The sequence below is a fragment of the Rattus norvegicus genome, chromosome 17 (genome assembly GCF_021556685.1).
Source record: "Rattus norvegicus strain SHRSP/BbbUtx chromosome 17, alternate assembly SHRSP_T2T, whole genome shotgun sequence".
NCBI classification, from domain to species: Eukaryota; Metazoa; Chordata; class Mammalia; order Rodentia; family Muridae; genus Rattus; species Rattus norvegicus.
Genome location: NC_141550.1, coordinates 126,342 through 148,356, shown reverse-complemented (window position 1 = coordinate 148,356; position 22,015 = coordinate 126,342). Strand labels below are relative to the sequence as shown.

The 22,015-nt window shown below is 37.5% G+C and overlaps 1 protein-coding gene across 3 annotated transcripts in view; it reads right to left on the bottom strand.

The window, feature by feature from the left end:
• Slc71a2 (solute carrier family 71 member 2) overlaps window positions 1-22,015 on the bottom strand; it is a 53,096-nt gene that overhangs the window by 5,238 nt on the left and 25,843 nt on the right. For all 3 annotated transcript variants that reach the window (XR_015640748.1, XM_087590344.1, NM_001107334.2), the window contains 7 exon segments: window positions 20,122-20,184; window positions 15,742-15,869; window positions 11,953-12,067; window positions 8,892-9,110; window positions 7,484-7,597; window positions 5,952-6,023; window positions 4,295-4,407 (listed from right to left, as the gene is read on the bottom strand). Coding sequence is in view for 2 of the 3 variants with exons in the window: in XM_087590344.1 (XP_087446470.1) it covers window positions 4,295-4,407; window positions 5,952-6,023; window positions 7,484-7,597; window positions 8,892-9,110; window positions 11,953-12,067; window positions 15,742-15,869; window positions 20,122-20,184 (824 nt within the window). In the remaining variant the exon portion in view is untranslated.

The following is a 22,015-nucleotide window of genomic DNA, read 5'->3' as shown; positions in this document are numbered from 1 at the left end:
ATCTCAGAAGATGGAAAGATCTCCCATGCTCACAGATTGGCAGGATTAATATAGTAAAAATGGCCATTTTTACCAAAAGCGATCTACAGATTCAAGGCAATCCCCATCAAAATTCCAAGCAATTCTTCATAGAGTTAGACAGAACAATTTGCAAATTCATCTGGAAAAACAAAAAACCCAGGATAGCTAAAACTATCCTCAACAATAAAAGGACTTCAGGGGGAATCACTATCCCTGAACTCAAGCAGTATTACAGAGCAATAGTGATAAAAACTGTATGGTATTGGTACAGAGACAGACAGATAGACCAATGGAATAGAATTGAAGACCCAGAAATGAACCCACACACCTGTGGTCACTTGATTTTTGACAAAGGAGTCAAAACCATCAAATGGAAAAAAGACAGCCTTTTCAACAAATGGTGCTGGTTCAACTGGAGGTCAGCATGTAGAAGAATGCAGATGGACTCATTCTTATCATTTTGTACAAAGCTTAAGTTCAAGTAGATCAAGGGCCTCCACATCAAACCAGATACACTAAAACTAATAGAAGAAAAAGTGGGGAAGAATCTTGAACACATGGGCACTGGAGAAAATTTCCTGAACAGAACACCAATGACTTATGCTCTAAGATCAAGAATCGACAAATGGGATCTCATGAAGCTGCAAAGCTTCTGTAAGGCAAAGGACACTGTTGTTAGGACAAAACGGCAACCAACAGATTGGGGAAGATCTTTACCAATCCTACAACAGATAGAGGCCTTATATCCAAAATATACAAAGAACTCAAGATGTTAGACCGCAGGGAGACAAATAACTCTATTTAAAAAATGGGGTACAGAGCTAAACAAAGAATTCACAGCTGAGGAATGCCGAATGGCTGAGAAACACCTAAAGAAATGTTCAACATCTTTAGTCATAAGGGAAATGCAAATCAAAACAACCCTGAGATTTCACCTCACACCAGTGCGATTGGCTAAGATCAAAAACTCAGGTGACAGCAGATGCTGGCGAGGATGTGGAGAAAGAGGAACACTCCTCCATTGTTGGTGGGATTGCAGACTAGTACAACCATTCTGGAAATCAGTCTGGAGGTTCCTCAGAAAATTGGACATTGAACTACGTGAGGACCCAGCTATACCTCTCTTGGGCATATACCCAAAAGATGCCCCAACATATAAAAAAGACACGTGCTCCACTATGTTCATCGCAGCCTTATTTATAATAGCCAGAAGCTGGAAAGAACCCAGATGCCCTTCAACAGAGGAATGGATACAGAAAATGTGGTACATCTACACAATGGAATATTACTCAGCTATCAAAAACAATGACTTCATGAAATTCACAGGCAAATGGATGGAACTGGAAAATATCATCCTGAGTGAGGTAACCCAATCACAGAAAAACACACATGGTATGCACTCATTGATAAGTGGCTATTAGCCCAAATGTTTGAATTACCCTAGATGCACAGAACACATGAAACTCAAGAAGGATGACCAAAATGCAAACGCTTCACTCCTTCTTTAAAAGGGGAACAAGAAAACCCTTGGCAGGGAATAGGGAGGCAAAGTTTTGAACAGAGACTGAAGGGACGGCCATTTAGAGCCTGCCCCACATGTGGCCCATACATATACAGCCACCAAACTAGAGAAGATGGACGAAGCAAAGAAGTGCAGGCTGACAGGAGCCGGATGTAGGTCTCTCCTGAGAGACACAGCCAGAATACAGCAAATACATAGGCGAATGCCAGCAGCAAACCACTGAACTGAGAACGGGACCCCCGTTGAAGGATTCAGAGAAAGGACTGAAAGAGCTTGAAGCGGCTCGAGACCCCATATGAACAACAATGCCAACCAACCAGAGCTTCCAGGGACTAAGCCACTACCCAAAGACTATACATGGACTGACCCTGGACTCTGACCTCATAGGTAGCAATGAATAGCCTAGTAAGAGCACCAGTGGAAGGGGAAGCCCTTGGTCCTGCCAAGAGTGAACCCCCAGTGAACGTGATTGTTGGGGGGAGGGTGGTAATGGGGGAGGATGGGGAGGGGGAGGTGTTAGGGGGATGTTGGCCTGGAAACTGGGAAAGGGAATAACAATCGAAATGTAAATAAGAAATACCCAAGTTAAAACAAGAATCTATACTTTTAAAACTGATCACAGATTACCCCACTGACACTTTCAAGTGTCGGCTCAATAAAGTTTTTAAAAGCATGTCTGGGTTTGCTTTTTTTATTTATTTGTTTTAAATAAGCACCACATCTCTATCCACCCACCTCACATATACTCCCCCCGACTTCCTGTCTTTCACAACTACTCTTGGGCTATGTGGTTTGTCAGCCTCAATACCAATGTCTGCTCCTATATGAACAGACAAAGACTGTTTGCTTCAGATCTTAGTCCTTTCTTCAGTTGGGGGAAAAATGTTTATGGGTGAGTCATAACCATGTATGACAATTAAGGCCTAAGGCTCTTATGTTCCACTGAGCTGTTTGAGGATAGTGAGTTCCACTGAGTTCCTTGGGGATAGTCTTTATTGAAAATGAAAAATATCTCATTATCATAAAGTCTTTTTAACACTTAAAGAGTTTTGACTAGCTAGATAATGAACCAGAGTTCACAGGACCCCCCACCCCCTACCAGAAAAAAAAAAAAAAAAGAAAAGAAAAGAAGGAGGAGGAGGAGGAAGAGGAGGAAGAGGAGGAAGAAGAAGAGTAGCCAAGTTAATCTTAGGCAAATGTAATACAGAACAAGTGGTTCAAATGAAATTCAGCATTTCATATATCTTCTTCCCAACTAATCTCTAATCAATAAAACATTTCTAATAGTTCTACTTATGAATGCAAAGTAAGAATCAATTCATGTCTAAAATGGAGACTGAGATTCTGTAGTTTCTGACAATCAGGTACGTAAGGACACTTGCCATACAAAAAGATGGAACTCGGGAGTCTTTCTGTTCCTTTTTATTAATAGGCCTTAATTTGATCATTCTTCCCATTTACAGGAAGCTAAAATATGAATACTTAAAGCTAATGGGGTTGGAGATTTAGCTCAGTGGTAGAGAGCTTGCCTAGCAAGCGCAAGGCCCTGAGTTCGGTCCCCAGCTCCGAAAAAAAGTAAAAAAAATAAAAATAAAAAAAACTAACAGGATACTCAGGTGACTTTGGAGAAGAGTTGATCACTGATTTATTTTATGATAGTTATATTACTCAGGTAAGTATACCAGCAAAGCATGCTGTAATCAGTTGTTATTCAGTGTCTTTTTGCTTTGATTAAATATCATATCCTGAAACTGTATCAATATGTTTAAGAAGTAGAAGTACAGAGGATAAGACTTCAGTGCTCAGTTTTATCTGACATTTCTATCACACCTCCTTCCCACAAGGCTTAGGGATCATCTAAAAAGAGGGGAGGGGAAACATTTTAAGGGTGAGAGGTAGTGCAGTAAAACAGTATTTGCCAGACATGACAGCACTATTGCACACATGAACTCACAGCAAGACCTGCACAAGACTGGGCCAGCCAAAATACCAGCATGGATGGAGGAGGAGCTTATGAAGTCTCACCCAATCAGAAGAGCTAACTGACAACTGATAGCTTCTGGGGAAAGGGGATTAGGAATGTCAACTTTCTTTAAAGATGCAGCCCCCGAGAAGCTAATCGTGTTCTAGTAAAGGTCCTAATACTCTACGCATAGAAATAGTACCAAGTGGACATAGTGTGTTTAAAAACAAAAGATCACATAAAGTAAGGGGAAAGTGGTAATGGGCATAGAGGAAAAATTAGAAATATATCTAATCAAAACATATATACATATAAGATATTCTCAAAGAGTTAAAAGAGAAAGTGGACACAAAGCCAGATATGGTGGCTCTTACCTATAATACCAGCATTCAGGAGGCCTAGGCAGCATTGCTACAAGTTTGAGAACAGCCTGGGCTACAATGCATGACTGAACAAACCACTCACCCCCAAAAAGAGAGAAAAGGGGAGAGCAAAAGAGGGACAGAAGGAAAACAGAAGAGAGAAAGATATCATGAGCTCATGAGAACTTTATTAGAGGAGTGGTAGATGACAACACACTTAATAAGCAATGACTTCAGATTTAGTAAAAATCTTTATAAGTTATATCAAATCATCTACTTCCACTCTTGCCCATACATGGGTGGAACGCTAAATGAATCAAACTAATGAAATAACCCTTCTTTCAACATGCTCCTTTAAGGCTCATAATATCTTTTAATTCGGTCTTTTTGTTTGTTTTAATAATATGTAAATTAGGGGAGGCTTACCAGGCCTGAGCTCCAAAACCATACCAGGCAAGCTGGAGTATCTGGAAACCCAAGCCAAGGAGGACAGTATTCTTGTTCCCTAGAGATCTCATCAATTTGCTAAGGAAGACTGTCTGCAAAGGAAAGAAGACAACTCTGAGAAGCCATATGAGCACACGAGAATTTGATCACAAACTCAAATTCAGAGCAAAAGCTCTTTTAGTGAAGTCCACTCATTGATCACCAAGGGCCTTTAAGGGAACACTGACTGTCTAAGATCCCTAAGGCCAGGCAGTAGTGATAACTCTTTGGAAATAAGAGTTTCAAGAGCTCCAATGCTGACCAGGTTTGACGCTTTGGACCTCCTTCCAGAGAAGCTATCTAGCTGGCTCTCTGCTAGTACCTCTCAAAAGGTTAAGACAGCTGCACTCCAGTTATCATGGCTGATAGAACTACACCTTAGTCTTCCTTGAAGAATGTCAACAAGCACTTAATGTTCAGCAAAATCCCACACCTGTAAATGTTCAGGATTTATACTGTTAACTCACAGTTAGCAATTTCCCAAAATTAAGAATGATGTGAGCTTTAATAAATATATATTCTGTTAAATACAGCCTGTAGGGACAGTATGAAAAGAAAGATAAAGATACCTAAGGACAAACAGCTAAGGTTAATGTAAAAAACAAAAATCACAATAAACTTGGACGTTTAGCATAATTAGAATTTGCTGATACAGGCAAAACAAAAACAGCAAGGAACACCTTTGCTAGCATGCATCCCCAAGAGCCTTGTCATTCTCTCATTGGGCAGGATAAGTTAGTTTCCCAGCCTTCTCATTTCCTCTGCAGAGAGTTAATCACAGAAGAATATGAAACTTAGCCTAGATGCCATTTCAAGGGAAAGAGGCTCTAGGAAAACCAAAAAAGCTGCAGTGAATGCTTCTGAAAGAAATGGGGCATACACCTTGCCTTTCTGGATTGACAACTGTAATAAGCTTGGAAAGTGTTTACTGCTATTCACTCAATGCATATATTGTAATATACTGATTTTTATTTCTTTAGTCCTGGAGACAGCAGGATCTGGAAAACATTTATTTCTACCTAATTTTTGTTAGTAAGTAAAACACATTCCTCTGGTTAATTTGACAATATCTGGTTATTTTCCTTTAAATAGTTTTTAAACCTATTTGTTCCATGTATATAAATGTCGAAGCAAGTTCATGAAGGTCAGAGGACAATCTTCAAGAATCAGTTTTTTCCTTCTACTGTGTAGATTCCAGAGACTAAACTCAGGTCACTGCTTGTGACAAGCACCTTTTGCTGAATCATTTTACCACCCTCTTATTCTAGTTGTTTTGAAAGTAGGACGACGAATCGATCCAGAGCAAATCACAAACAACATTCTAATGAAATTTGTATGAAGTTCTACTGAATCCTGAGCACCTGAATATCCTGTGAATGACCAGTTTTGTGAGCTGGGTCCCTGTTAGCTACCTGAATTAGGTGAAGTTCTCTACATGAGCAAGATGCAGCAGCAGCAGCAAGAGCTAAGCAGTTGAGGTCACAGTGTGGAGAAACTCTTAGAAACTCATATCCTTGCTTTATTGTAGATCTGAGGTTATCAGAATTGAAAAATAAAAAGCTTTGTCATTTTAACCCACATGTAAAAAAATACTCACCTGAGCCAAAATGGACAGAATTCCTACCATGGCTATGAATGCTACAATTTTCACAGATCCAAAACCTATAACCTGTAAAAATAAAAGCGAAATAAAACAAAAAACACTTGTGTAATATAGGTATTAGAGATATAATTAATAAGAAATTATTGTTTTTCCTATTAATACTGATATGAAAAGTAATTGAGGAAAAGTTCACAAAAAACAGTAGAAATTAGGGCAGAGACAGAAACTGAAAAAAAAAACCTACAATTTATATTTAAATATGACAAAAAAAGGTGGAATTAGTAGGCATGAATTTGTGATTGTTTTTAATGTTATTATACCTGATGCTTAGTATTTCCTCTTAATTAGTCTGTCTCAGTTTGGAGATAATGAAAGCATACAAGGCAGAACTGGACTGTCAATGAAGTCAATGGCTCGTGAGTCTGGCTGTATTTTAAAATTATATGGGCAACAGAGAAAAGGACAGAAGGGGAGGAAAGGGAGAAGCACAACAGGAAGCCAGAATTCACTGAAGACCAATTACATCAGATTTGAGGTATGGGCCTAAGATGGGTGTGCTCTAAAAGGTTCCCACACACTTCTACTAAGTAAGCAGCTGAGTCTGACTTTGCAATTGAGCTCTAAACTTCCAACTATACCAGTAACTATGAAATAACTAACACTTTTTAAAAGGATATATTACTTTATCTTCTACTGAAATTCTATAAAATATAGGAAGATACATTAAAATAACCTTATAACAAGTATCTTTCTTCCAATCACAATTAGACAATAAAAATTCTAAGGCTTGAAACTTTGGCTTTTCTATTACTACTTAATCATATTTAATACAAAATCTGGAACTGGTGGGGTAGTTCATGTCTATGATTTCAGTGCTTAGGGAGGTTGAGGCAGCCTATTGTCATCAGCTTTATTCACAAAAACATGGAAGCAACAGTAACCTTATCACAACTATAGACTGAGCAGTGTTAATATATATAGGCTCTTAAAATGTACCAAATGAACCACTTTGGCACCAACTGTGTACCTGTGGGGAACAGATATGACAGTTCTGTATCTTCTCTTAATTTGGTTCAATCTCAACCCTATTTTAGAAAAGGGTCTCAGAGTCAGACTTGACGGTGGATGACTTTAATTCCAGCACTTGGGAGGCCAAGATAGTTAGATTACTCTGAGTTTGAGCTTGGTCTAGTCTGCACAGTGAATTCTATGTCAACTAAGTATACAGACTCAAAAGTCTCAGAATGTTGTTTCCGATAACTATCTCTGTTAAAGGAACTTTTGCACAGTAGACGTCTTACTATGTTGCCCACACTGTTCTTAAACCCTGATATAAGCAAGAACCTGGGCATGGCCATACACACCTATAGTTCCAGTTACTTATGAGGCCATCACTGAAATCACTGGATCACAAGGTCCCTGCTTTATAAAGTCTCTAGAAACAATGGTTTCCTCAAATTATCTTAGAAAAATCCCAATCTTTGATATTCTACATGTTGGAAGACTTCTAGAGACCTACTACTCACCTGTCGGAGATAGAGAAAAAAGCTTGAGTACTGCCCAGCTTCAGGAAGGTATGAGAGAAACACTGTGATGCAGATGAGTAAGACAGTAGAGTCTTTCCCGACTTTCTTTAATGACTGTGAATAAGCAGAAAGCAAAAACACACGTCAATGTTCTTTCGATACTGACCACTATTTTCATGCATCTTCTGTAAGAGATCCTAACCACCCTACAAACAGACCATGAAAAAAAATTTCTACACAACCCTATAAGAAAAATTGATTATCTCTGGATTTTTAAAGTAACTTAAGTAATTTTAACTGCAGGATTTTCTTTCTTTTTCTGAGACAGGGGCTACTCATGTAGCCAAGGCTGGTTTCAAATTCGATATGCAGCCAAGAATGACTTAAGACATTCTGATCTTCCTTTCTGCCTCTTCCATAGTTTTCATTATACATAAATTCACTCTAGTCTTTATAAACTGTTGATATTCAAGTTGCCTGGAACCAGGAAGACAATTAGCATGTTCTAAAACTTTTATTACTGAATGACAAGTATCACAGAGCTTTTAGGACACCATAATACCCAAAACAACTAACATCTACTAAAACCTTGCTACATAAGATGTTAGACCAGTTAACTTACACATGTTGACTAGAGTCCTTATAGTTGCTCTGAAAAAAAATTTACAGAGAAATTTCTACGTGTGACTTGATCACTACAAAGAAAAAAATTTTACTTGCAAGTTTTCTACCTATTCCTGCTTCCTTTCCCCAACTCCCCTCCTACCATTTTACAATATAATACACAAGAGGAACAGGCAAGATTTCCAGGAAGTAATCTGAGCAATCATTTTAGAAAATAATTTCAAGGGATTTGGGAAGATGATTCAGTTGGTAAGTGCCTGCTATGGTAAGCAAAAGAAGTCAAGTTCGATTTTCAGCACTCGCATAAAAAGCTAGGAATTAGGGTGCTTGCCTATAGCCCTAGTACTAGGAAGGCAGAGACAGGAAGATCCTGGAGCCTGTGGCCTACAGAAGCTCACATATTCTGGTTTACAATTGCTCTATAGAAGTAGGTGTGGCAGACACGGGGGTAGAGATATTTATTCCAGTATTATTTCTTGTTCGTATGATATACTTCCTAATATCTCCCTCTTTGACCATCTTCATTCATTCATCTTATTAAATGATAAAAACAACCATGTCCTTGAGGGTAACCTGAATATTTATTTTGTCTCATGATTTACATGGCGTAACTGCTAAGTCTATATATTTCTCAGTCTCTCAACCCCTTACTTAGAAGACATTTTTCTGTTTTTACTGTAAAAAAATAAATCGACAACTATTGTGAATCCTTGCAGCTGTATATAAAGTCTTTCTTAGAGAAAAGAGATATATAGGAAGTAAATATTTTCAGGTCTTAATTTACCGCAAAAGGGTCCGCTTGTTTCCAAGAAATCTGAGCTCCCCAGGAAGCAGGTCTAATTTTCTCTGGCAGAGATTCTGGAACTGCCACCAAAATGAAGCAGATGTCCAGGAGAGCCACCACTGTGGCTACCAGCACAACAAGACTGTCTCCATAATTTGAAGAGAGGTATGTTCCAATGGCCGGGCTGCTAACCAGACTGGCTGCAAAGGTGGCTGAGACCTATGGGAAAAGTACAGTCATTTAGGATCCTAACAGAAGCAGCAGTGGAGAGAGCATGCTCTTTCCCAGAGTCCCACACACTGCGGAAACACAGTTGCATAGCTGCAGCTAGCCTCTCATTGTTTGTTTGTCTTTTATTTTTTTTAAGATTTATTTTGTGAGTATCCATGCACCATGTACATGCCTGTCACCCACAGAGGTCAGAAGAAGAACTGAAATTATGGTTGGTTATAAGCGGCCATGTGGGTGCTAGAAATCAAACCTGAGTCCTCTATAAGAACAACTGCTCTTAACTGCTAAGCCACCTCTCCAGTCCCCTCTCTTGGTTTCAGCAAGAAAAATGTGCTCCATAAAAATTTTAAGAATAAAAACTAGAAAAGCATTTTTGCTTAAAAATATATTCACACTGGTGAGCAAGGATCAAAATATGATAGAAATTAGCACTGTAGAAACTCTCCTCATAAAACATTCACTTCACCATTTTGTTCATTTAATTGGAAAACAGACATGTGCACAAAAAAATATGAAGACAATTCCTGCAGGGCTAGGACTATAGCTCAGCAGCAATTACCTGGCATGTGATCGTAGTTTATGCCTGTAATCACAGCCACCACTTAGGAGGCTGGCATAGGAATGCTGAGTTCAAGGCTAGTTCTAAGCTAGAGAGTAAGACTGTCTCAAAAAACAAAATCATGAAACTGGTAAGCTTCTGTATGGCAAAGGACATAGTCAATAAGACAAATGAGCATCCTACAAATTAGGAAAAAAACTTCACTAACCCCACATCTGATAGAGGGCTAATATCCAAAATATATAACAAACTCTAGAAGCTAACCACCAAAAAAAAAAAAAAAAAACCCAATCAAAAAATGGAGTATAGAACTAAACCGAGAATTCACGACAATGGAATTTCGAAAGGTTGAAAAACACCTAAAGAAATGTTCAAGGTCCTTAGTGATCAGAGAAATGCAAATCAAAACGACCCTGAGATTCTACCTTATACCAGTCAGAATGGCTCAGATCAAAACCTCAGGTGACAACACATGTTGTTAAGGATGTGGAGAAAGAATAATAGTCCTCTATTGCTATTGGGATTGCAAACTGGTACAACCATTCTGGAAATCAATTCATAGGTTCCTCAGAAAATTGGAAACAGACCTAACTAAAGACCCAGCAATACCACTCTTGAGAATATACCCAACAGATGCCCCACCAAGCCACAGGGGCATGCGTTCCACTATGTTTACAGTGGCCTTATTTGTGATAGCCAGAAGCTGACAACAACCCAGATGTCCCATGACAGAAGAATGGATACAGAAAATGTGGTTCATTTACACAATTAAATACTACTCAGCTATTAAGAATGAAGACATGCTGAGTTTTGCAGGCAAATGAATGGAACTAGAAAATATCATCCTGAGTGAGGTAACTCAGACCCAAAACAACCTGCATGATATGTTCTCACTAATGAGCAGATATTAGCCAAAAAAAAAAAAGAAAAAAAGAAAAAAAGTACAGAATACCCAAGATACAGTCTACAGAACTCAAAAAGGTCAACAGCTGAAGGGCCCAAATGAGGATGCCTCAGTCCCACACGGGGGAGGGGGAGGGGGGAGGAGAAGGGGATGGGGGTGGGGAAAAAGGACCTAAGCCCTGAGGGCCAGCAGAAAGAATAGAAAACAGGTGACCTCGGAAGGAAGGAGGTTGGGAGGACGCTCTAGAATGTACCAGAGACCTGGGAAGTAAGAGCGCCTCAGGACTCAAAGCAAGGTAGGGAGGGGGGCTAGATGAAAGGCCCTACAGTGGGAAGAGGGAGCTTATTGAATCTATCTCCAGCAGAAAGACAGGGTATCAAGTGAGGGATGGGACTGCTATCTCACGGTCAAAGTCTAACCCATAATTCTTCCTATCTGAAAGAAATGCAGGGATAGAAATGGAGAAGAGCCTGAGGAAAACAAAGTCCAGTAACAGGTCCAAAGTGGGATCCAACTCAAGGGGAGGCCTGAAGACCTGACACCATTACTGAGGCTATGGGGCATTCACAAAAAGGGACCTACCATGACTGCCCTACAAAAGGCCCAACAGGTCGCTGAAAGAGTCAGATGCAAATATGTGCACCCAACCAGTGAACAGAAGCTGCTGACCCCTGTGGTTGAATTAGGGAAAAGCTGGAGGGAGCTGAGGAGGAGGGCACCCCCTGTAGGAGGACCAGCAGTCTCAATTAACCCGGACCCCTGAGGTCTCTCAGACACCGGATCACCAGGCAGCATACACCAGCTGAGATGAGGCCCCCAACACATACAGCAGGGAACTCCCAGGTCTGGGTTCAGTCAGAGAAGATGCACCTAACCCTCAAGAGACTGGAGGCTCCAGTAAGTTTAGAAGTCTGATGGGGTGGGTGGGGTGGGAGCATCCTTGTGGAGACTGGGGGAATGGGGGGTTGCGGGGGGAGGTATGGGATGTGGAACAGTTGGAGGTGGACTGGAAGAGGAATAAAATCTGGAGTGTAAAAATAACTAACTAGCTAAATAAATAAATAAATAAAATAATAATTATTATTCTAGTTTTTGGAAAGTCTACAAGCTGGGTATAAAGGTGGATGCCTGCAATCCTAGCACTCTGAAAGTAGAGAAAGGAGGATCCGAAGTTCAAGATACTTACTGAATTTGAGACAGGCCTGTTCTCAAAATAACAAAACCTTCTAAGACAGGTAAATTACTTAACACCCATAACACCAGCCCTCAAGAGACTATACAAAGAAGATTCCAAGTTTGAAATCAACTTGACCTACATTAGTTTTTGTTTCAAAACAAACAAACAAACAAAAAGTTTACTGTCTTACCCATCCATAAGCAGTACTTCTTTCGTGCTCTTGAGTGAAGTCAGCTACATAGGCAAAAATTACAGAGAAAGTGACTGAGAAGACTCCAGATACAGAAATCATGCCAAAATACCACCTATAAAAAGATTGTTTTAAAAAGAATATGATTAGTATATCATCTTTTACCAACTGAAAGACTATTTGAATTACCCAAGAGAATTTTGTAATCAAAGTCAGAGAAAACCAAGTGAATATTATACACTAATGAAAGTAAACTCAAGTATCTGTATATATACTTGAAGGCAAATATAAAATCAACTGGAATTTTGACAATATCCAAAGAAGTACATGTTGGCAAAAAAAAAAAAAAAAAAAAAAAAGAAAAAGGAATGAAGGAAGAATAAAAGTACTATATAAAAATTAAGGTTTTAGGTGTGTAGGTTTAGTCAATACAATAATGTTTCCAATTTCCTTTTAAAAATCAATACAGACACAGAGTATAACAAAAATGTTAATATTATTCAAACCAAAAATTTCTATAATATGCATAAATACATTTTAAGAATCCACTTAAAATCTTACATAACAGTGTAGAGTTTATTCTACACCATAGATACTTTAAAAATAATTACTTTGATATTAATATAACTAATCATATTAATAGTTCTTTAAATTTTTCAAATTTTGTTATTACTGTTATTGCATCTCTATATATGTACAATGTGTGGGAAAGTAGAGACATGCATGAGATATCATGTCTTGTCCAGGTCAGACAGAAATTGATTTTCTTCTTCCACTGTGTGTTCTAGGTATTGAACTGAGGTTCTCATGCTTACACATTAAGTGTTTTTACTCCCTGAGCCATCTCATGGACATCATAACAATTCTTAAGGATCAAAACAACAACGAAAAGCCCCCCCCAACAAAAACAAAAACAAAAGAACATTTATCTGGGGCTGGAGAGACGAATCAGCAGTTAAGAGCAAAGACTGCTCTTCTAGAGTTCCCAAATTCAATTCCTAGCAAACACGCGGTGGCTCACAATCCCTGTAATGGGATCTGATGCCCTCTTCTGGCATGTGTGAAAACAGAATACTCACTTAATTGAATGAACAAATATATGAATAAATGAATAAATAAATAAATATTTTTTAAAATGTAGCTAATAAAATCTGATATGTAATCTTGGTATAAGTAAAATCTGTTATCTATTCAATGAATCTTTATTTTAAAGGAGAAAACCCTTGAATTAGATAGAAATAAAGGGCTGAAGAGATGGTTCAGTGGTTAAGAGCACTGGCTGCTTTTCCAGGACCTGGGCTTAATTCCCAGCACCCATATGGCAGCTCACGACTGTCTGTGACTCCAATCTCTGGGGATCTAACATCTTCTTCTGACCTCTGCAGGCACATGATGCATATAGACATGCATAAAGGCAAAACAGTCAAACGGAAAGAAGAAGAAAAGAAAATGCTAGCTTGAGGCTTAATAAAGAAAAATTATAACTCTTTACAAAATAGAAAAACCCACAATTATTACTTTAATTAAACATTTATTAGCTAATAAAAATTTAAAAAGCAGTGAATATATAAAACTAGAAAGAATGAGATAAAATTATTTTCAGATGACATTAATACATCTAGACAAAAGACTAGCAACATTAATAGAAAAGCTAGCAAAGAGGTTTTTTTTTTTTAAGAAAATCTCACTAGAAAGGTATAACACATTAATATTCTACAAAAATTAATTATGTGGTAGAAGATAAAATCATTATGGTGCCAACAAATTTACAAATATTAACAGGAATTCCCGATAATAATATGAATATATTTTCTCATAGGTAAAGCATTTCAGTATCAGGAATACTTGCAGCCCCAGCATTCATGTACTGAGGTAGTTAACTCTCTTACTGCTCTGGTGGTCAAAAGCTGACAGTTTCTGACAATTTAACTTTTACTGTTCTGGGGCCAAAAATGACTTTTGGCATTTTCAGAGAGAAAGAAAAATAAAGCACAAAAGTCAGGTATGCACACATGTGCACATGCACACACACACACACACACACACACACACACACACACACACACGCATGCTCTGGCTGAGCCTAACCACCTGTTTCATCAATTTCACAAGTGTACATGCATACTTATATACATACACATATACCTACATATGTATGTATGCACATGCATATAGACAGACACATAGAAACAGACAGACATATGTATTTGGTGAATGGAGCAGAGTCCCAAATGCCACATGTATGTATATATATTTGTTGAGTGGAACAGAGTCCCAGTAGCCACACTTTATTTCTCTCTGGCCTTCTTATACCCTCTTAGACAAAAGTTCTTTATGAAATTACTCATGGATAAAATGTTACAGAAAAGGGTAATTACAGAAGGATGTTGATAGTAAGTTCAAAGTAGTACTTTATTCTATAAGCTCATTATAAGGTCAAAGCAGCAGTTTCACATGGCCTTGCTTTATCAGAGTGTACATCTGTGGTTTCATCCTTGGATCTGATGTAGAATAAATGTTTTTCCTTGATCACAAATCTGTGCCAAGACTATTTTTCTCCTTCATGCAATTTATGAAAGCTTATTGTATTCCTTATTATGCAGGCTTTCCTTACTATTCTAGGAGGAGGGGGCATATTCTATTCTTGATTCTAACTATATTATCTCTCTCAGGCAAAACAACTAAAACCATCTCCTTAAACTTTCTTCTTAAAATTATTTGAATCAAATCACGAATTTGATAGTCATTAATTCATCTAAACAGCATCAATTCATCCAAGTTCATCTTTATGTTGATATGCAGGAGATTTGCCCAATAGGGTAGGCTAATGGCCAGGAATCACTAGGCTATCCGATAATGGCAGGAAAGGCGTATCAACAGTGAGAAGCAATCCTAGGATGAAGTCTCTGGGCTACGCCTCTCCATTGCAGCCATGCAAAACGGTGGGCCATCTCAAGGAAACTACTTGCTTGCCATAGCCTTTCCTGGATGGCTTCTATCAAATACTGGCTAAGATATTATCCCACGGTCTAACAAGGAAAAAAAAATAGCTTGAGAAAATCCTAACTCCTCTAAGATAATTAAATTACCTGGATTCATTATACTGAAGGAGAAGAATTGATTAAATTCATATCATGCTTTAGAATAAGCTAATGGTCTTAATGAAGTGTACAAGTGAAAAAATGCTCACTCAGTGCCACAATGCAATGAGATGACAAAAACAGAAAATTCACAAAGTCAACCAAGCCACAGAGGTGAGGGCAGAAACCGTTCGCAGGCTTTCAGCACTGACCCCTACAACTGATGTTTTGGCATACCAGCTGCTCTTAAAGACACCACAAATTTCTTCAAGTGACATAGTTTATTTTGAAATGGTTAAAGAATATTCTATAGATCAAAGTGAAGGTTGAGCTCATAAATGATTGGGATTCAAATACGTTGGATTTTTTTTTTCCTTTCAGAATTCTGAATGTATATGATGAGCTCTCCTAAGCATAGGGCCCAAATATAAAATAGAAATTATTCATATTCTATATATTCCTTATACACATACTCTAAAGTCACTTTATACAATATTTGAAATGTTTTTCATTTTTTAAAATACTTGTTCATTATGAGGTAAAGTCTCTATATATTTGACCCAATCATAACTGTGTTATATCAGTGCTCAAAAACATTGGAATCATTTCACATTTTTGAATATTTGGATTAGGAGCAGTAGCCAACATAATTTTATTTACAGAGGACTCAAAACACACCAGTATGCTAATGAAGAGTTCAGCAACTCACCATGGGCTAATCCTCATTAGTGGAATAGGAAAGCAGGTAAAGAAGACCGTGCCAAGGAGAAAAGGCTTCCTGCCCCAAACATCAGAGAGAGCGCCTATAAGTGGTGCACTCAGGAAAGAGAGCAGGCCCTAGAGAATAAACAGAAGGAAAGGTTAGATTTAAAATGTGACCCCTCTATTACTTATAATTCTTCCTTTCTAGATCTATTGGCTTCAATTCCTCTTATTTCTCAAAAAAGTAACATGTGCTACTGAATGAAGAAGAAGGAAAAGAATCCAACTTAAATAATCCCACCTGTCCTGCCACCTTTATCAGACCTGCTGATCCAGAAGCATACAGGATAGATTCCCTTCATGCGCCCATCTTTCTTGCCTCCAGAATCTTCTGAGGCATCTCCAGCTGTCCAGAGCCATGTGCTATCCTCGATGAACTCCCATTCTCCCACTACCTCTGATCTGACCTGCTGATCTGGAACCACACAGCCCAAGGATACTCATCAGAGGTTTGCCACACCAGAATCATGATGGTTAGGTTGCCTCCCAATACCTACTACAACAGGTAGGGACTAAAGCCATCAAGATGGCTAGGAGCCCTCAAAAAAACACAATCAACAAAAGCCAGGACAATATGACACCTTCAGAACACAGCTACCCTACTACATCCTAACACAACCACAGCCCAAGAAAATGACCTTAAATCCAATCTTGTAAAGATGATAGAGGCCTTTAAAAATAAAATTAATAGGGGCTGGGGATTTAGCTCAGTGGTAGAGCGCTTACCTAGGAAGCGCAAGGCCCTGGGTTCGGTCCCCAGCTCCGAAAAAAAAAAGAACCACAAAAAAATAAAATAAAATAAAATTAATAAATCCCTTAAAGAAATATAAGAAAATATAATTAAATGGGTAAAGGAAATAAATAAAACTGTTTAAAACCTGAAAATGGAAATAGAAGTGAGGGAATCCTGGAGATGGAAAACTTAGGGAAGGGAACAGGAACAACAGAAGCAAGCATCACCAACAAAATACAGGAAATGGAAGAGAGACTCTCAGGCATACAAGATACAACAGAAGAAATTGATACATCAGTCTAAGAAAATGTTAAAACTAAAATATTCCTGACACAGAACATCCAGGAAATCTGGCATACCATGAAAAGACCTAACCTAATAATAGGAATAGAAGAAGGTGAAGAGTCCCAGCTCCAAGGCCCAGAAAATATTCTCAACAAAATCATAGAAGAAAATTTTCCCAATCTAAAGAAAGAGATGCCTATAAACATACCAGAAGGTTAGAGAACATGAATTATACTAGACCAGAAAAGAAAATCCTCCTACCACATAATAATCAAAACACAAAAGGAAGAATATTAATAGTGGCAAGGGAAAAAGGTTAGGAACATACAGAAGCAGAGCTATTGGAACTGCACATGACTTTTCAACAGAAACTCTAGAAGCTAGAAGGGCCTGGACAGATATCTTGCAACCTCTAAAAAAAGCACTGATATTAACCTAAACTCAATCACCATAAATGGAGAAAAAAAGGATATTTCAAAACAAATCAAATTTAAACAATATTTACCCACAAATCAAGTCCTATAGAAAATACTAGAAGGAAAACTCTAACTCAAGGAGGATAACTACATCTAAGAAAACATAGAAAACAAGTAATTCCATACCAGCAAAAACAAGGGAAGCATGCATGCGTGCATGCACGTGCACGCACACACATACACACACATAAACAAATAAACACACACACGCGCGCGTGCGCGCGCGTGAACAACATTAAAATAACAAGAAGTTACAATCACTGATCATTAGTATCTCTCAACATCAATGGACTCAATTCTCCAATAAAAAACAGGCTAACAGAATGGATGTAAAAACGGGATCTATTGTTCAGCTGCATACATGAAACACACCTCAGCAATAAAGATAGACATTACCTCAGAGTAAAGTGCTGGAAAAAAGGTTTCCAAGCAAATGGATATAAGCAGCAAGATCGAGTAGCCATTCTAATGCCTAATAAAATACTTTCAACCAAAGTTAATCAAAAGATTCAAGGAAGGATACTCCATACTCAAAGGAAAAATCTACCAAGATGATATCTCAATTCTGAACATATATGCCCCAAACACAAAGCATCTACATTTATAAAAGAAACACTGCTAAAACTTAAATCACACCTCAAACCCCACATCTTAATAGTGAGAGACTTCAACACCCAACTCTCACCAATGGACAGGTCATCCAGACAAAAACTAAACCAAGAAATAATGAAACTAACACACATTATGAATCAAATGGGCCTAACAGACATCTACAGACTACTCCACCCAAACACAAAAGAATATACCTTCTCAGCACCCCATAGATCCTTCCCCAAAACCGACCATATAGCCAGATAAAACAACCCGCAAGAGTTATGAGAACATTGAAATAACTCCTCGTATCTTATCAGAATACCATGGATTAAAGCTGGTCTTCAACAACAACAGAAACACCAGAAAGCCTATGCACTCTGGAAACTCAACAACTATCTACTCGATGTTCTCCGCACACTGAGAAATAAAGAAGAAATAGAAAAGAAAACTTAAAGACTTTCTAGAATTCAATGAAAATAAAGGCACTCCATATCCAAAGTTATGGCAACAATGAAAGCAATGCTAAGAGGAACATTCACAGGACTAAGTGACTCCATAAAAAAAGTAGAAACTTCTTCTCCCAGCAATTTAAAAGTATACCTGAAAGCTCTTTAAGAAAGGGGGGGGGGGGGGAGAAGAAAAAAAGAAAAAGAAAAAAGAAAGAAGCAAACATATCAAAGAGTACAAGGCAGGAAATAATCAAAATCGCAACTAAAGTCTTTCTGAAGCAAAGAATGTTATACACAGCCTTGTCTAAGGGACTGGTGATTGCACTGATTTAAAACGAACAGTACAAAGAATCAATAAAACCAAGAGCTAGTTCTTTGAGAAAATCAACTAGACAAACCCTTACCCACACTAATCAAAAGACAGAGAGAAAGTATCCACATAAAATCAGAAATGAAAAGGGACATATGACAGAGGAAATTAAAAAAATATCATCAGATCCTACTACAAAAGCCTGCATTCTGCATAAATGGAAAATCTTAATGAAATGGATGGTTTTCCAGACAGATAACACATACCAAAGTTAAATAAAGATAAGCTAAACTAAACAGTCCTATAATCCCTCAGGAAATAGAAGCAGTCATTAAAAGTCTCCCAAACAAAAAAGCCCAGGGCCAGATATGGTTTTAGTGTAGAATTCTACCAGACTTTCCAAAAGGAGCTAATATCAATACTCCTCAGACTATTCCACAAAAGAGGAAACAGAAGGAATGCTACCTAATTCATTCTATGAGGCCACAGTTATCCTATTACCTATGATTGAAATCCATGCTCTTTAATAAGACAAAATTCTGTCTTCTAGAATAACATTACTTCGTTATCATTACAGTCAGAATTCTTAAATCTCAAAAAAAACCCCAAAGACTAATATTATTTTTAATTAATGCTACTCAAGTTACTAAAGAATGATTTTATTTTAAATTATGTTAACATATAGTATAACGCACAGACAAGTATTATATAAGCTGGAAAGGCTAAACAGAACTGCCATAAATTTTAAGGTAAAGTTATAATACATAATACTTTAATCTTATTCATAAATTTCTGATATATATTTTATTAACACTGAAATAATGAAAGGTTAATTATGTCAAGTCAAGGAGAGCTGGGAAAGTTCTGGACTAAGCACTGACCTGGCTAAAAGACTAAAATCTCCAACTGGATTGTTTTTTTCTTCCTCAGTCTCAATGTCCAAGAAGACAGTAGAGCTAATTTATTTTATTTTGTTGCCTGTCAGAGCAATTAGAAGTTTATATAATAATTAAAAGTAAACCATATATATATAGGATATATATATATATATCCTAAGGCCTTTTGTAGGTTTAACTTTTTCTTTCAGCTATTCCATTTGTATCCATTGTCTCCTAACAATATCTTTTCTGGCTCAGCTCAGCTTTCTCCTGTCTGAACTGTTACCAACTATTTTCTCTCACGCCTTTCTGTCTCCTCCTGAATCCTGACTCCTGAATCCTACTCCCCTCCCCATCTCTCAGCCTCTGCTGGCTTTTTATAGTCTCTCCTGTTCCCAGAATTCCAAGAGGCAACTAACACTGAAAAACATAGGGTCTTTTACTGGGCCAAGCACATAAAATATATCATGCTATAGCATGTAAAGAATTCACTGGGCTTTTTAATATTAAATTAGTTATGCCTTATAAGTATTTGTGCTGCATTTGATCTTTCTAGGAATTCCTGGGTTGAGTTCATTATAAATTCACACAATTGTTCTTACCTTTACACCTTGAATGAGACCATTCATGAGGAATGTGTGTTGAGGAAATGTTTCGTGTAAAACCTATAAAAGTAAACAAACATCAAGATCTATTTAAATACAAATTAAAGGTGAAGGTTTTACACTTTATTATTGGAAGGCTAAACAAGTAAGATCAACTATAAAGACAAATATTAAATGTAAATGAAATCTTAAAAAAAATAAAAAAATGAACAAACTGCTTCAGCCAGGGCTACAGAGTGAAACCTCGTCTCCAAAATAAAATAAACACCTTGAAGACATAAAAAGGCAGTGACCTAATAAAACACTATGCAAGAACCAGACATCGTAAGCCCCAGCACTCATAGGTACTTTTGTCATAAACTACAGCTAAAGGAGTAGCCAATAAAGAATATTTTTTTTTGCTGCAACATAAGTGTTTATTCCCAAAAAATGGTATAAAACTCAAAGACAGACTCATGTTCATCACTTGAGGGTAGTCCAGAAAAATATCAAGCCTTAAATGTGTATTATATAGTGTTCCTAATCTAGCTTATAAAACCTCAAAAACAGCTTTGAAGGAAACATTTTTGCCCAAATACAATGATCTAATCAAATATATATGTATGTATGGTATATATATTTGGTGGGTGAGATACTGTGAGTAATAAACACCAAAAATCCAATTTAAGGGAAAAAATTCCGGTGACTTGAGAGATGGCCCAGCAGTTAAGAATACCTGATGCTCTTTCAGAAGATTCAGGCTAGTTCCCAGTAGCCACAAGGGATAATTTATAACTGACTTCAGGGAATACAACACCCTTTAAAGCCTCTGTGGGCAGCTGCACTCTCATGCACATGCTACACTGACACATACTCAACAAATCTTTTCTTTTTAAATCCTCTTAAAATGTGACCCAAATATCAAAGGTATATACTCCCTCATCAAAGTTGACAGTTAGTAAACGTATGAAAAAGTAAAATGTGCCATTTAAAACTGTATAGCTAATCAAGACACCTACAAAACATCTGTAAGACAATCTACTGTATGTATTAGCCAAGATTAAAAAAAAAAAAACATTGATGACATTAAACACAAACAAGGATGGGGCAACAGAAACTCTCATGCAATACGAGTGGAAATACAAAATAATGCAGTTACTTTGTAGTTTCTTATAAAGCTAAACATCCATTTAGCATATGATCCATCTATCATGATGTTCCTTGGCATTTGTACAAAGGACTTGAAAGTGTAGCTACACAAAACTTTCTACAGATGTCTGAAAAGACAATGAGTTATTGTTAAAAGGCAAAAAAGACCCTACAAATTCATAAATTCATACTCCCAAATAAGAGAGACCAATCTGAAAAAGCTGTATTCTGTAATACAACATTCTAAAAGAACACCACAGAGAATAGTAAAAAGATTAGTTTGTCATTGTCATGTGGACTGCCACTATAGTAGCAGATTTTGATAAAGAAAGAGGCTTAAATATGTCGTGGCTGTGGAATACAGAAAATCTACTTTCCTCTCAATTTTTTTATGAAATTAAAACTTTTAATAATGAAATTGAAATATATCACACTGTTATTTCCAATATTGGCATTTAAGCTCTACTTTTTTCTATTGAAAATGATGGTGAACAAAGTTATTAGAAAATTCTTTCAATAGCAAATTTCATCATTTAGAAGGATGTATAACTCTTTAAAAAAAACAAAACAAAACAAAACAGGGGGTCAACCTGCCCATACCCAGAAACAGCTTGATCCACCACGAGTTCTGATACCACCAGGATCACAGGGGAGAACTCCCAACCCCAATACTTGACTTAACAGGGACAGTCCCCTGCCCCACTCCCAGGGCCCAGAAAAGGCAGGACCTCCCACTCTGCCAGAGACACATCTTCATCTATTC